General features: G+C 39.7%; 1 protein-coding gene across 2 annotated transcripts in view; it reads left to right on the top strand.

Moving 5' to 3' along the window:
* The window catches only part of CSRNP3 (cysteine-serine-rich nuclear protein 3), a 214,296-nt gene extending 199,862 nt beyond the window's left edge, over positions 1–14,434 (top strand). For both annotated transcript variants that reach the window (XM_011958025.1, XM_011958024.1), the window contains 2 exons: positions 10,076–10,372; positions 12,442–14,434. In XM_011958025.1, coding sequence (XP_011813415.1) covers positions 10,076–10,372; positions 12,442–13,494 — 1,350 coding nt within the window. In that variant the 3' untranslated portion in view covers positions 13,495–14,434. The remainder of the gene's footprint in view (positions 1–10,075; positions 10,373–12,441) is intronic.
* The last annotated feature ends 1,950 nt before the right edge of the window (positions 14,435–16,384 follow it).

Raw genomic sequence — 16,384 nt, forward strand, 5'->3', positions numbered from 1 at the left:
GAAAGAAAAGAAAGAGGAAGGAAGGATAGAGAAGAAAGAAAGAAAGAAAGAAAGAAAGAAAGAAAGAAAGAAAGAAAGAAAGAAAGAGGGAGGGAGGGAAGGAAGGAAGGAAAGAAGGAAAGAAAGGAAGGAAGGAAAGAAAGGAAGGAAGGAAAGAGAAAGAAAAAAAGAGAAAACGAAAGAAAGAAAGAGAAAAGAAAGAAATAGAAAGAAAGAAAGAAAAGAAAGAAAGGAAAGAAAGAAAGAAAGAAAGAAAGGGAGGGAAAGAGGAAGGAAGGAAGGAGAGAGAGAGAAAGAAAGAAAAGAAAAGAGAGAGAAAGGAAATTTTCAGGACTAGAGCACTGGTTTTCCAACTGTAATCCATGGGGTCTGAGATTAGGGGCCAGGGCAGAAAGCCCAAGACGCATATCTCATTCTCACTTTTATCTTCCATATATTAAAGTTCTGCATGGAATTTTAATTGAAAAGTGGACACTTTCCCCATAGTAAAATTAGGCAATAGTCTAATAATTACTGCTCTTTTTTTGTCACATGTACAGAGACCATCTTTTTAAGTATTTTTTTCTAGAATATTGTTACCCAGAATTAGCTTTTTTTAAAAAAAAAATTTATTCCCACTTTGATTATCTTTTAATTATTTTCTCCATGACTCTTCAAAACTGTTAGGCTGCACAACCATAACTTCAAGCTTTTTCGTTGCCTGAAAGCATGAATTGTCTGGGCCTGGAGATTCTTCCATAAAACAGCTGAGTCCTCTTTCACTGTCTCCTCACCTCCCTTTTGTTTTAAATCCTTCCTGACATGCCTGTTCTTGCATTTTTGGTTTGAAGGTTTTTCTTTTTGAAAAAGACTCTGGAATCAGAATAAGAAGTAAATAATTCTGCTTTGTGACTTTGTACCTAGCCTTCCTTTTCATGTCTATTCTCTCTTCCTCCCCACCACTTCAATAACTTGCACATATATTTGTGCTCTTACCGCATTATATCATGTTTATTACATGGTCATCTCCCCCAGCAGACTGGAACCTCCTTATATGGCAGAGCTGTTGTACATCTATAAATCCCCATACCTAGTACAGTGCTTAACAATATACCATAGTGATTAAGAATATTCATTTATTAGTTTTAAAGATGTATTAATCAATTACTATGGGACTGGTAATTATCAAGGTGGAAAGGATACACTGGTAAACGAGACAGAAGTCGTCTCTGCTCTCAACATGCTCACAGTATGATAGGGGAGATAAACAGTAAATCAATCACCAAAGCTAATATAGTATTACAACACTAGACCACAGGCTTAACAGATTTCTCAGGCCAGGATAAGTAAGTTAAAAGTCAGCTGAGAAAATCAAAAGAGTAATACATTAGCTCAACCTGCTTCAACCAACTTTTTCTGATGTCATCTCCATTAGAAAGGCCACCTCCACATGCCCACAAAGTAGGACCCAAAGGAAATACTAACTGGTAAGATGTTGTATTTTTGGTTTGCTCTCTGTTTTCTTCTTTCCTGACCTCTCACTTTCTGTGTCTGAATCATATCCTTTCTCTCATTTTTTTTTTTTTGAGACGGAGTCTCGCTGTCACCCAGGCTGGAGTGCAGTGCTGTGATCTCAGCTCACTGCAACCTCCACCTCCCGGATTCAAGCAATCCCCTTGCCTCAGCTTCCCAAGTAGCTGGGACTACAGGTGCCTGCCACCACTCATGGCTAGTTTTTGAATTTTTAGTAGAGACAGGGTTTCACCATGTTGGCCAGTCTAGTCTTGTACTCCTGACCTTGCAATCCGCCCACCTCAGCCTCCCAAAGTGCTGGGATTACAGGCATGAGTCACCACACCCCGCCCATATCTTTTATTTCTAAGTGAACTATTTCTAGGGAAGCTTGTTCTGCTCTTTTGTCTCTTGCCCCACAGCACTGAGATCGGCTCTTAGAGTGTACTGCAACCTTATCTTTTTTTCCCCCTTTTGTTCAATTTTTCTACCATTGCTCTTAAGAATTTTTACTCCAACTGGTCTTGAAAGCATGGCTCAAGCTTTGGAATCAAATAAACCTAAGTTTGATCTTCAGCATCATCACTAATTGGCTATTTAGCTAGACTTTGGCAAATTATATTCTCCAAGCTTCAATTTTCTCAACTACAAAAAAAATTTACTTTATAAGATTCTCATGCAAATTAGGTGAGATAATTTATACACAATATGGACCTTAATGGCTAGTATTTACTATATGGCAGCTTAGGTCATTCTCAATGTCATCATCTTTATTATAATATGCAGTAATCAGTGTTTGTGAAGTTGAAATAGTTTTTCACATTCTTGTTTCTGGAAATCACTCTTTTTCACACGTGTGAATAATTCAGTAATGACCAGAAAATTTTGTTAGCAAACATACCTTTCAAGTGCTGAAAAGAAGTGTTTTTATTTTTGTTTCTTTGTTTTGTTTTGTTTTGTTTTGCCTTGGCATTTTAGTCAATCTATACTTTTAGTATTGTTTCCCTCTTCTTTTTTTTTTTTTTTTTTTGAGACGGAGTCTCGCTCTGTCGCCCAGGCTGGAGTTCAGTGGCGCGATCTCGGCTCACTACAAGCTCCGCCTCCCGGGTTCCCGCCATTCTCCTGCCTCAGCCTCCCGAGTAGCTGGGACTACAGGCGCCCGCCACGTCGCCCGGCTAATTTTTTGTATTTTTAGTAGAGACGGGGTTTCACCATGTTAGCCAGGATGGTCTCGATCTCCTGACCTCGTGATCCGCCCGTCTCGGCCTCCCAAAGTGCTGGGATTACAGGCTTGAGCCACCGCGCCCGGCCTGTTTCCCTCTTCTAATCATTTTATTAGTTGAATTGAATTAGGTGTTTTGGGGTCCTTGATGGCAACAAAAATTTTATCTCATTAAAATTTATGGGGCCGGGCGCGGTGACTCAAGCCTGTAATCCCAGCACTTTGGGAGGCCGAGACGGGCGGATCACGAGGTCAGGAGATCGAGACCATCCTGGCTAACACGGTGAAACCCCGTCTCTACTAAAAAAATACAAAAAACTAGCCGGGCGAGGTGGCGGGCGCCTGTAGTCCCAGCTATTCGGGAGGCTGAGGCAGGAGAATGGCGGGAACCCGGGAGAGGGAGCTTGCAGTGAGCTGAGATCCGGCCACTGCACTCCAGCCCAGGCGACAGAGCGAGACTCCGTCTCAAAAAAAAAAAAAAAAATTTATGGAAGAACTCATTCACAACATGATATGGTAGAAACACAACAAAAAGTTGAGCCTTGATTTTTATTTGGGATCCCTATATGTGACTCAAAGGTGTCTGAGAAAAACTCCACTGATTCTGACAGTAATGTGTCCCATCCCTCAGGTGTGTTTAGATGGGCAAAGTAATTTATCCTGTAGGGCTTTGGGAATGGTTTTCTCATAGTCGTCAGTGCACACAAATCTGCAAAATTAAGACGTTTTGTTTCCATCTGTCAAAAAAAAGTTATAGTGGTTTTATTTGTAGTGAGTCTGAACAAGTTTACACAGTGGCTTAAGAACTAAGTCCATTTTAAGTGTCATCATTGGAACAAAGCAAGCATACACACATGTGCATGCATGCCCACTCACACATGCCCACCCCACACATATATACACACAGGGGCCTTGACCTGGAGATCCTTCCAGTACAACATAGATACATGCATACAGAGATAGGATAAACATAAAATAAAGATGATTAAGTCAAATCATAAATTAAGTCAGTATTCATCACCTGTAAACTAGCTAAGCCAAATGGCAAAGAAGAACTTCTCTCTGAATAACTGCTATTTATCTACTTTCAGCTCTTCAATTATGGACCAAGACAGGGAGTGATCCCATACAAGTTCAATCATCTGGATAATTTTTAGGTCAATGACTGTATCATGCCCTGTCCTGTCTCAGGCCTTTGAAACTATTGTTGCTCAACATGGAATGCCTTCTGTCACCACTGTTCATTTAACTGCGTCTCTATTTTCAGATTTGAATATTGAAGTCCTTCCACTTCACCCCACTGCCAGACCCACCTGTAGGTACCTCTCTTACATAACCCTCAAATGCCCTGTGTTCACCCTAAGCTAGGAAATCCTTATGAACTGGGCTAAAATTGCTAGACTCCTTGTCTGTTTACTCCAGTTCACTGGGATCAAGGGCTGTATGTTGTGCACCAGTACACCTAATGTCTGATTCCAGATAATCATAAAAGACTGTTTGGTACATGTCAAGTGTATTAAAAGAGTAGATATATGTAATTATTATTACTTTTAAGAGCACAAGCTGTAGAGTCACGTAGTAGGATTGTAACTTGGTGCACATCCTCATTACTTGCAATCTTGGGCAAATTATTTAACATTCCTGTGCCTCATTTTCCTCATCAGTTAAATGAATACAATGATACTATTTGCCTCTTGAGATGTATATGATCCTAAATGAGCTAATGCAGGTAAAGTGTTTAGAACAGTGCCTGGCACACAGATCCAAAAGCTGTTATTAATATTATGTCATATCTGTTTCTACCACTTCTCTTTCACCCCCACCTGCAAGTTCTCTTTCTTTCACACTCAAGAAAACACAGAAATAAAAACAGTTTTAAGGGTCAAGGCTATTTGGTAATCTCTTTAAATCACATTTTTTTGCAGACTTGGTTTGAGCTCTTGGGGAGGCAACATTATTTTTTTGAGAAAAAAAAAACAAGAAAAAAAAATTACAGGAGAAATAATCCAAGTCCTAGATTGGCAGTATCTACTTGAGAAGAGACCTTTCATTTGAAAGTACTGGTTATCCTATCAACAGAATAGCTTTTAGACACATTGTGTTTAATTCCATGTTAAATTCCCAGCTTTGTCTTGAGTACCATAGAATACTCATAATCTATCTGTGAGATATAAAGAAAAGCATACTGAAAGAGGAGTCAGGAAATTGGGCTCTATAAGTATGTCTTAGAGAAGTTACAATTAATTTAAGCCTCATTAATGCATGAAATAAGGGAGTTGCATTTGACTAACTAAAGTCTGAACATTTAATGATTCTATTTGAGATAGGAAAAAAAAAGACATTTAATGGTAGCATCATGTCAAGAGGAAAAATGGACAAAATGATTATCACTGTGAATGAAGATGGGTTGTATTTATAAAGAAAAAGAGGTTTAATGAACTCACAGTTCCATGTGGCTGGGAGACTTCTCAATCATGGCAGAAGGTCAAAGGCATATCTTACAAAGGCATGTGGAAGCTGTCAAGGCTTGGGGCTTGCACCCTCTGAAGCCACACCTTGAACTGTAACTTCACCCCTTTTAGCCATGGCTGGAGCAGCTGAGACACAAGGCACCACATCCCTAGGCTGGACATAGCAGGGGGGCCCTGGACCAGGCCCAGGAAACCATTTTTTCCTCCTAGACCTCTGGGACTGTAAGGGAATGGGCTGCTGTGAAGGTCTCCAACATGCCCTGGAGACATTTTCTCCATTGTCTTGGTGATTAACATTCAGCATTTTGTTACTTATGCAAATTTCTGTGGCAGGCTTGATTTCTCCCCAGGAAATGGGATTTTCTCTTCTATTGCATTGTCAGGCTGCACATTTTTCAAATTTTTATGCTCTGCTTCCTCTTGAATGTTTTGCCACTTAGAAATTTCTTCCACTAGATAACCCAAATCATCTCTCTCAAGTTCAAAGTTCCACATATCTCTACAGCAGGGGAAAAAATCCACCAGCCTCTTTGTTAAAGCACAGCAAGAGTCACCTTTGCTCCAGTTCCCAACAGGTTCCTCATCTTCATCTCAGACCACCTCAGCCTGAACTTGATTGCCCATATCAGTATCAGTATTTTGGTCAAAGCCATTCAACAAGTCTCTAGGAAATTCCAGACTTTCCCACATTTTCCTGTCTTCTGAGCCCTCCACATCTCTAGAAAGTTCCAAACTTTCCCACATTTTTTTGTCCTCTTCTGAGCTCTCCAAACTGTTCCAACCGCTGCCTGTTACCCAGTTCCAAAGTTGCTTCCACATTTTCAGTTATCTTTACATCATCACCCTACTCCTGGTACCAATTTACTGTATTAGTCTGTTCTCACACTGTTGGCAGACATACCTGAGACTGGGTAATTTATAAAGAAAAAGAGGTTTAATGGACTCACAGTTCTATGTGGCTGGGGAGGTCTCCCAATCATGGCAGAAAATGAAAGGCACATCTTACATGGCAGCAGGTGACTAGGGAATGAGAACCAAGCTTAAAGGGTTTCCCCTTATGAAACCATCAGGTCTCATAAGACTTATTCACTATAGTGAGAAAAGTGTGAGAGAAACCACCCCCATGATTCAATTATTTCCTACTGGGTCCCTCCTACAACATGTGGGAATTATGGGAGCTACAATTCAAGATGAGATTTGGTTGGAGACACAGCCAAACCATATCATGCATCATGGAGGAAAGGAGTCAGCAAGAGTAAGTGAGGCAGTCCTGGCTGACTGCCTCCATTTATTTGCGCTGGCTCTTGAGAGGGTAATCGATGTGAGTTGGTGGACAAAATTAGGGAGCTCATTGACTTTTTCCCCTAAAATGCATTTGGAAATAATCTATGTAGTGCTCTAATTTTAAGGAGCATTTAAACTCAGTAGTTTTGGCCTGGATTTTAAAGAAGCAAATGGGCACAGACTGGAGGAAAAGATGGGGGAAGGACCTCAGGGTGATAGCAGGGATTAGGAATATGTCTTGAAGGCTACACACCAAACCAGAAACTGTGAGGAGAGGATAGGCCAGTGACCAGCCTAAGCTACAGTATCTCCAGTCTTTATTAGAAATAATAGAGGTGATATTGAGATGATGAAGAGAAAACCCTATCAGCTCACTTCAATGTTAATATCAGATTTTGAAAATCTCAATTAGAAAACTTATAGTTTACTGAGCCAGAGTGAAACAGTATGTAGCTCTTTTAGATTTTTTTTTTCTTTTTTCTTTTTTTTTGAGACAGGGAATCACTCTGTCACCCAGGCTGTAGTATAGTGGTGCGATCTCGGCTCACTGCAACCTTTGCCTCCCAGGTTCAAGCGATTCTCGGCCTTAGCCACCTGAGTAGCTGTGATTACAGGTGTGCCCCTCCATGCCTGGCTAATTTTTGTATTTTTAGTGGAGATGTGGTTTTGCCATGTTGCCTAGGCTGGTCTCGAACTCCTGACCTCTAGTGATCCACCTGCCTCCATCTCCCAAAGTGTTGTGATAATAGGCATGAGCCACCACAGCAGGTCAGATTCTTAATTAAACTTTTATTTTGAAATGAAATTCCTTATTATAATTTTAGTATGAAGGAATAGGAGATGCAGATTTTATTTCTAAGGGCACTTATATTTGGAGTAAACTGAAGCTGCAGTTCATATGAGATACGGTTGTTTGTTTTTTAATTCTTAGGCGCCAATTGGTTATTCATGTTGCCCTGAAAATTTTGGTATGTTTTTAAATGTTTGCTAAAACCTTACATGTTGACTTATAGATTTCGTATATTATCTAATTATGAATTATAATTCATATATTATCTGATAACAACTATTTAAAAAAATTAGACTGATAACAATGATTTGAAAAAATAGAGGTGGCTCGTGCCTGTAATCCCAGCACTTTGGGAGGCCAAGGCAGGTGGATCACCTGAGGTCAGGAGTTCGAGACCAGCCTGGTCAACAGGATGAAACCCCATCTCTACTAAAAATACAAAAATTAGTTGGGCATGGTGGTAGGTGCCTGTAATCCCAGCTACTCAGGAGGCTGAGGCAGGAAAATCACTCGAACCTGGGAGACTGAGGTTGCAGCTAGCTGAGATCACGCCACTGTACTCCATCCTGGGCAACAGAACGAGACTCTGTCTCAAAATAAATAAATAAATAAAAATAAAATAAAAATAAATAAATCTCTGTTGATATAAAATGGAGATTTTGTTGTTGCGTTACCAACTGCACAAGTAAGCATAAATATTACAGAACGTGGAGATTAAGTAGGAAGTGTTAAAAGTGAAACATGCTACCCAAGTCCTGAGTGTGCTCCATGTGCTGAGGAGTCAGGAGCTTGCTGAGGTTCACAGAGACAAGCCAAGAATTAATGAAAACAAACCAAAGTGCCATACAGTGGTAAGATGTAAAAGGGAAGACTTCCTTTCTGTTACTACAGCTTTACCTATCACAGAGGATTGAGTGTATGTTAGGTAATTATACACTTGAATTCATTAGAAAATCAGATCTTTACAGCTAAAAACATGCAGCTTGTTACAAATGACAATTAACAAAAATGATAAACACAACCAGTCAACGTGACATCCTACTAGTGGCTATCACAGTTTAAACAATGCATATGTAAAGAAATGCCAAGGAAGGAAATAAATGTTGGATTATACCAAGAAACAAAACCGAATAAAGAGGAATGTGTACCTTTGCATGATCACAGATTTTAGCTCTGAAACATTCAGAAGTATGTATATATTTATACCTTATAAAGTATGTATATATATAAATACTTCTAGGATCTCACTTTGCCACCCAGGCTGGAATGCAGTGGTGCAATCATGGCTCGCTGCAGCCTCGACCTCTCGGGCTCAAGTGATCCTTGCACCTCAGCCTCCCAAGCAGCTGGAACTACAGGCACCCACCACCATGCCCAGCTAATTTTTGTGTTTTTTTGATAGAGATGGGGTTTCATCATGTTGCCAAGGCTGGTCTTGAACTCTTAACCTCAAGCAATCTGTCCACCTTGGACTCCCAAAGTGCTGGGATTACAGGCGTGAGCCACTGCACCTGGCATTTGTGATATATTTAACATACACTTGCTACTGTGTTATTTCCTCTGTGAAAGTTTCTCTGCTTGAGGGCAAAGTCCAGTCTTCTATTTGTTTTTTAATACATTCAGAGTTTTCTAGTTAGAGGGTTTTTTCCAACAGAATTTTCTTGTCTAATTCTTAGACTTTTTCCCGTAAAGGTGAGAAAATGATGTCTGATGTTGCAAGTATTTTAACTGTGTGATGGATGAACTGTTGTTAAGCTTACCAAGCTTAGTAATAATTATAATTAATGAATTTTAGGAAGTAATACATTTAAATATGAAATAATTAAAATTCCTTCTGTATTTAGAACTTCCATGATTTTTCTCATGGAGTTTCTGCATTAATTCTATGCTGCTCCTCAGGATAGATATCTTGCTCATATTCAGAGAAAACTTACTTTTCTCAATGCTTTTTTATGAAGGAAACATAACATGATATAATAGTAAGAAATGAAATACTGATTCAGGGCTTACTGATGGATGAGATTAATTTAGAGAAGAAATATAAATAGAAGCAGACTAGTCATGGGTGTGTAAGACACTTTCCACATGAGCTATTATGCAGAAGGTACCGTTTTGGGTGAGGGTTTGTGTGAACTCCTCTGAGGGTAGAGTTTACTGTTTCAGTTGTTGGTTGCTGAGAGCTTCCGGGCCCTTCCCTCTGTTCTTTGTCTTACTAAGAGCACACTGACCTGACTGATTACTTTATATCAAGCCCTCATTCCTGGAATGTTCTGTAGAATAATTGTATTTGTAATCTCTGTAGCACAGTGCAGCACACCTTTATTTCCTGGTGTATGGTTTTGCTGGAGCTCAAAAGACAGCTGTTATTTCAAGGACAACATATTTGCTGAGTTAGGTGGTGATGGCTTCCACAAGGATGCTATTACCTCTGAACAAGGACACATTTATTCCATCATTGGAGGTGCCTATCGTGAACTGCGTCTAAAGATAGCTTTCACAGATGAGCATTTGTAACCTTTGGTGTTTTTCACATGGCACTCTCTAAAAGCTCCAACAACTGTAGCTCCTAACATTAGGAGGTTATGAGTTCCAATCAACAGTCTTCTGTTACCAGTACATTTAAAAACCTAACATTTTGATGCCTTTATTTTCCTTTCTGTGATTTCTCCTAAGGATTAAAAAAAAAAAGATCTAACAAACACTTGTTGATTACGGGAGACATGATGATATGTAACAGTTCATTCTCACCCGGTAAAGACATAGAGATTTTGTACCCTGCCCTTAATGAGTCTCTTATTTGCTGCTTTGTGCTTTTAGATGACTAAGAATGGCACAGTAGAATCAGAAGAAGCCAGCACTCTTACACTGGATGACATTTCTGATGATGACATTGACCTGGACAACACAGAGGTAGATGAGTACTTCTTTCTACAACCTTTGCCAACAAAAAAACGAAGAGCTCTGCTGCGTGCCTCTGGAGTGAAAAAGATTGACGTGGAGGAAAAGCATGAACTCAGAGCCATCCGCCTCTCACGAGAGGACTGTGGCTGTGACTGCCGAGTGTTCTGTGATCCAGACACGTGCACCTGCAGCCTGGCTGGCATTAAGTGCCAGGTAAGGGTTGAGATTTCAGGGCATCCAAAGTCAAGACATTGTCTACCACCCCCTAAGGAGGCAGTCATGGTACCTATAATGAAGCTTCCCTCATGTAAAAGAAAATTTTGTGGCAAGGCAAGACATGTAATTCAGGAAGAGAGAAAGACATAATTCAGGAAGAGAGAAAGACTAATTTAAGGACATTCATGGGAATACATAAAGTGATTATACATATAAGATATAATTTGAAAGACAACCCAAGTAGCAGCTGAATTAATTAAAATTAGTTTATCTTGGATTCTTGTATTATATCACCTTATTTCAGCTTTTTACCACTATTGAAGGATATCATGACATCCCTAACACTGGAGTGTGTATTTTCTGATCCATCCATGGGATATAAAATCATGATTGATTAAAGATGGTTGGATTAGTGGAAAAATTACTAGCTTGAGACTGCGGAAAACGAAATTGTACTCCCATCTTTGCTATTTGCCAACTGTATGAAATTGGCAAGTTAGGTAAACCCTCTGGGTTACTTTCTTTATCTCTAAAATGAAGGAGCTGAACTAGGCCAGGGGTTGGCACACTGTAAGTTCACAGGCCAAATCCGACCTTGCCACATGATTTTGAGTTTCATTGGATCACAGCCACATTTTTTTTCTTTACATATTGCCTATGACTGCTTTCTTGCTCCTACCGCAGAATTGAGTATTGTAGTTGCCACAGAGCCCATATGACCCACAAAGTGTAAAATATTTACTCCTTTGACCTCTGCAAATAAAAAGTTTACCAAACCCTGATGATTGGCAACCAGATAATTTCCTGGTCCCTGTTCATTTATAACAAAATAGTGATTAGTGTCACTATTTTATGTAGAAACTTGGCTTTTTCAATAAAGAAAGCAACTCAAGTAGGCAAAAGAAGAGGGCAGTGCCTATCTGCTAAACAGTTGCTTAAGATGGATTCACAGAAAAGAGATTCATGAATAAAAAAAAAATTACAGATACAAATTCTGGCTCTAATATCTGCTATACGTTTTACTGGGGCCAAGATGATAGTATTAGAATAGTCTGCCTATTCTTCTTTAGCATAGGAAATTCCCTGGCTGGATAAGGTGACAGAGCAAGTTTTCTTCTCTTGCCTGTACTCTGGTCTGCATACAGATTAATCTGTGGAATCTGAGACAATTGGCAAATCTCTCATGAGTACCCTTGGATTGTCCAGAACTCCACCTCTCACCTGAGTGAAGAGGTCAGTCTAACACTTGTTGAACCCGATCATTCTATCTCCAGTGTCCAATCACCAAAATCGTTTTGGAATATTGATGAAATGTACATGCCCTTCCCTCAAGAAGATTGTATCTAATGGAATGGAGAGTGGTGGGGGATTGAGGACTTACACACATGAGTCCACCAGTCATAGTCATGAATGTGCATATCCATTGCAGCCCTGCATTATGGTACACACACATGCACCCATGTACCAAGCACCCCAAACAATGAGAAGGTAAGCAAATGAGAGCACATTGTGAGGGTGCATGATGCTAAGTCGTGTAAGTCCATTTTATAATAATCAAAGGGATAAGCAATTTTATAATAAGCAAAAGGAAAAGTTAACATAGGGTACATCATATATGTTAGATTAATAGCATGTGGAGAGGAGGACAGTAAGTTCGCTTGTTTAAAATCAGGCACAAGAGCTGGGATGCAGCAGAAAGAAAAGGAACTTGGGGGAAAGACAGGAGCATTGGAAACATGGGAGCAAAAGTAAAGAAATGGAGGGAAGGGAAAGTGGGGAATGGAGAAAAAAGAGAAGAAAACCATGGAGTGGGTCAGTGAACTGAAAATACACACTTATGCCCATAACCCATTTTTATTTCAAATATAGGTATAAAAAGCAGTTAACTCTTATGTTTTAAGCCTTCACTTTCCCCTTTTCATTTCTATTTGAAGTTTGGTTGTCATTTGCTCTGGCATACATGGAATTAAGTGGATTACCTAATTCAAAGAAGTTGCTGAAAGGTTCTGAGCTTTTATTTGGTTTGTAATAGTTCCATGGTGCTAATCTGTTTTCTTCCTTCCAAGGTGGATCGTATGTCTTTCCCGTGTGGCTGCACTAAAGAAGGATGTAGTAACACAGCAGGTAGAATTGAATTTAATCCTATCCGTGTTCGGACTCACTTTTTGCACACAATAATGAAACTTGAACTGGAGAAAAACCGAGAGCAGCAAATCCCCACACTGAATGGCTGCCACAGTGAGATAAGTGCTCACAGTAGTTCCATGGGCCCTGTCGCTCACTCCGTAGAATATTCAATTGCAGACGGTTTTGAGATTGAAACTGAACCCCAGGCTGCAGTGCTGCACCTGCAGTCGGCTGAAGAATTAGATTGCCAAGGAGAGGAGGAGGAAGAAGAGGAGGATGGGAGCAGCTTTTGCAGTGGAGTCACAGATTCTAGCACGCAAAGCTTGGCACCTAGTGAGTCAGACGAGGAGGAGGAGGAAGAAGAAGAGGAAGAGGAGGAGGAGGAGGATGATGATGACAAAGGAGATGGCTTCGTGGAAGGTTTAGGCACCCATGCCGAAGTTGTCCCTCTTCCTTCGGTTCTTTGTTATTCTGATGGCACCGCCGTTCACGAAAGCCACGCAAAGAATGCTTCTTTTTATGCCAACTCTTCAACTCTGTATTACCAAATAGATAGCCACATTCCAGGAACTCCAAATCAGATCTCTGAGAACTATTCTGAAAGAGACACTGTCAAAAACGGTACCCTTTCGCTGGTGCCTTACACCATGACCCCAGAGCAATTCGTTGACTATGCCCGACAAGCAGAAGAGGCCTATGGTGCCTCCCACTACCCAGCTGCCAACCCCTCTGTAATCGTTTGCTGCTCCTCTTCTGAAAATGATAGCGGTGTGCCCTGCAATAGTTTATATCCCGAACACAGGTCCAATCACCCTCAAGTGGAATTTCACTCATACTTGAAAGGCCCCTCCCAGGAAGGGTTTGTCTCTACATTGAATGGTGACAGTCACATTTCAGAGCATCCTGCTGAAAATTCTTTGAGCCTAGCAGAAAAGAGCATATTGCATGAAGAGTGCATCAAATCACCCGTGGTTGAGACAGTCCCTGTTTAGTAGCTTAAATTATTCTAGGACCAACTCTTCTCCTATTTAAGGCACTGTATTTAATTGGATTTCCTGGGCTCATCATTGTTTAAACTGAAGACCAAGAAAACTTGGACGATGGTTAATCTTCCAGACTGTATTTTGTTTTTTCCTTTCTAGCCACATGACTGTGGCATTGCACAAATACAGTCTCTGTAGGGATTTTAAAAGATTTCAGACTGTTTTGATAGAAAATGCTAAATTTTAAAATGCATATCTCACAGTTGCCTACCTGTCAAACTGTGTGAAACCTGCCAATCTGTGTAGATCAGAGCTCCAAATTTTGGATTATCGGGCCTGTGCAAGATTGTTAACTAAGGCTGGGAAATAATAAGATTTAGAGTCCTAATTTTCGATATATCTGAAGATAATGGTGACTTTTTAATGTAAAAGTAATTATTGTAAGAAAAAGATTTAATTGTTCCATGTGTATTTTATTTATGGTAGTTTAGAAGTCATGTTTTGATGAAAATGAACAGCCGCATGTTCATTCAAGCTGAAGATGCATAGCTAGTTCCACAGAGCATGCCCACATGGATTGCATCTGGAATCCATTCACATTTTTATGATCATGACTGATCAGATTTGCAAATTCTTAAGGGTGAAATAGGCCTATTTTTGCTATTTTGGACAAATAAATGATTCTATATGTGCAGGTCCTTACACAGTTTTCTCTAAAGTTAAGAGTTAGGACAATCCTCTGGGGAGAGTCTAGTTCACTGTCCTCCCTCAGCTGACTCCAGAGATGGAGGTAGAAGGAATTGCCTTTCTTTTTTAAACAGCATCATCTTGGTTCTTAGCTTGGACAGCACCTTTAAGCTCTACCCCCTACATCAAAATGCACTTTAGTGCCCCTTCACGGTACCTCGTGTGGGGTGGGGACTGAGAACTCTTTGAGATGAAAAAATTTTTTTAAAAATTAAAAAGATCTTTAACTATTATAAGGTTCATATAATTAATATAGAGGAATCATCCAATGATACTTATGAAGGGAAAATGACCTATTTTCCTTCGCCACTCTGAGGACCTAACTCAGTAAATGCAGAGGAGGCTGAGGAAACATGGAAGAGACACGACCTCAGCAACCAGCCTTTTCTCCAGCGTGATCAATCCATCTCTACAAAATCAGTGTATAATGAGATTTCCACTTAGTGACTAGCTGATTGAAGGGGGGCCTCTACCCAAATATTCAACTAGGCCTTTCTTTTCTGAAGCATTTCTATTTGTCTTGCCTGGGACAACTAGCAGAACAGTCCAGAATGCATTGCATACTTTCTAATTACCTCACATTCTCTTATTAAAGAGAAGAGATAGAAATAAAACATGCACTCCCCACCTTTAGATTATCTGCACTTGGTTCGTCGGAGGACTTCTAGGATCCCGTTTCCCTGTAAATTAATTTAGGTAACTAAATAGTGTAATTCTACCTTTTTTTTTTCCAACGCAATATGACTATGCTAAACCTGTTTCACATTTTTGACCTTCTATTGTTATATCACTTCACATGTTTTATAACTATTTGAAATGTGGACATGCCTTGCTATTCAGTGACTGCATCGCTACTTATTTTTTATATCTTTTAGACTTGGGTGTTTAGAATTATGGATATAAATATATTGTAGATCTCAATTTCTAAAAAAATATTTTATTTAATTGAACTTAAAAATGCTTGATCTAGAGAAAGTCCTCCAATGGAAAAAGTTTCTACTGAAATTTGTTTTGGGGAAAAAATGTTTATTTGGCAGCTTTTCCACTGTGCAGTTGGTTTCTGCCCCTTCTCTTCCCCCCTCCATTGGGCCAAATTTATAACCATTAATATTAACATTAAAAGAGCTTTGGGTTTGTGTTTATGTAGGTTGCAGTAATGAGAGCAGGGTTGTTCCTTTTGAATGATTGGCCCTTTGGGCTAATTAGAATGAGGATTTGTTGAAATCTCAAATATATATATATATGCATATGTGTGTGTGTGTGTATATATATATATATATATATATATATCTCATGTTGTCTGCAAAGTGACAGTTTTTAGTGCTTAATCTCCAGAATTTTCCCCCTACTGATACAATCGAAAGAGCACAGGCCCAAAGAGAAAATGACAAGAGGCTATTGTTCCTTCCTTCAAGCACATGAAAGGATCATGTGTACTGTATTTGCTGGACCATTACAAGCTCTTGAAGGATCTGCTTGTGAAATACTCTGAGGTTATTCTTGGAACACAGAGTGTGGGAGAGTGGGGAAGAGCCAGCTCCGGCCTGAGCAAAGCTGAAGGGTAGAATGACAGTCCAGTTTCTGAAAAGAGGTATTTTAATTTTAGTTCAGCTTTATTTTCCTAAGACAATATGAAGCCTACTTTTTTATTGTTGGCTAGGTCTTTGTTTTCTAGCTTTGTTTCCAAAAGGATGCTTAAGAAAACAGAGGATTTTTTCCCCTATCATTCATCTGGGGTAGAAAGTCACTGCCCTGTGAGAAGAATTAACCTTCTAATCATGACAGCTTCTATTCCAACTTTTCATATACCTGACTAACCTGTAAACATCTCCCACAAACCACATACACAGGCTACCTATTAAAACTCTCCCGTATACCTAATACACACACATGCACACACATACAAAATATATGCATATCACACACTTAGAGAATGACAGATTTCAGGCAATGGCCAGTAGTAAGTATTGAGATTTTCTGACCCCAGAATCTGGTTGGGCTTTATGATCTAAAAAAATGTGGTTTAAAAAAGAGGATAATTGGTAAAGCTATAGTTTGAAAATATCAGGTCAAAGTTGCAAACATACTTATGATGGAATCATTTCATTGTTAGTTCCTTTCCCAGAAAAGCTGAGAGAGCACACTGTTCCAT

Source organism: Colobus angolensis, unplaced genomic scaffold (genome assembly GCF_000951035.1).
Source record: "Colobus angolensis palliatus isolate OR3802 unplaced genomic scaffold, Cang.pa_1.0 Scaffold456, whole genome shotgun sequence".
In the NCBI taxonomy this organism is placed as follows: Eukaryota; Metazoa; Chordata; class Mammalia; order Primates; family Cercopithecidae; genus Colobus; species Colobus angolensis.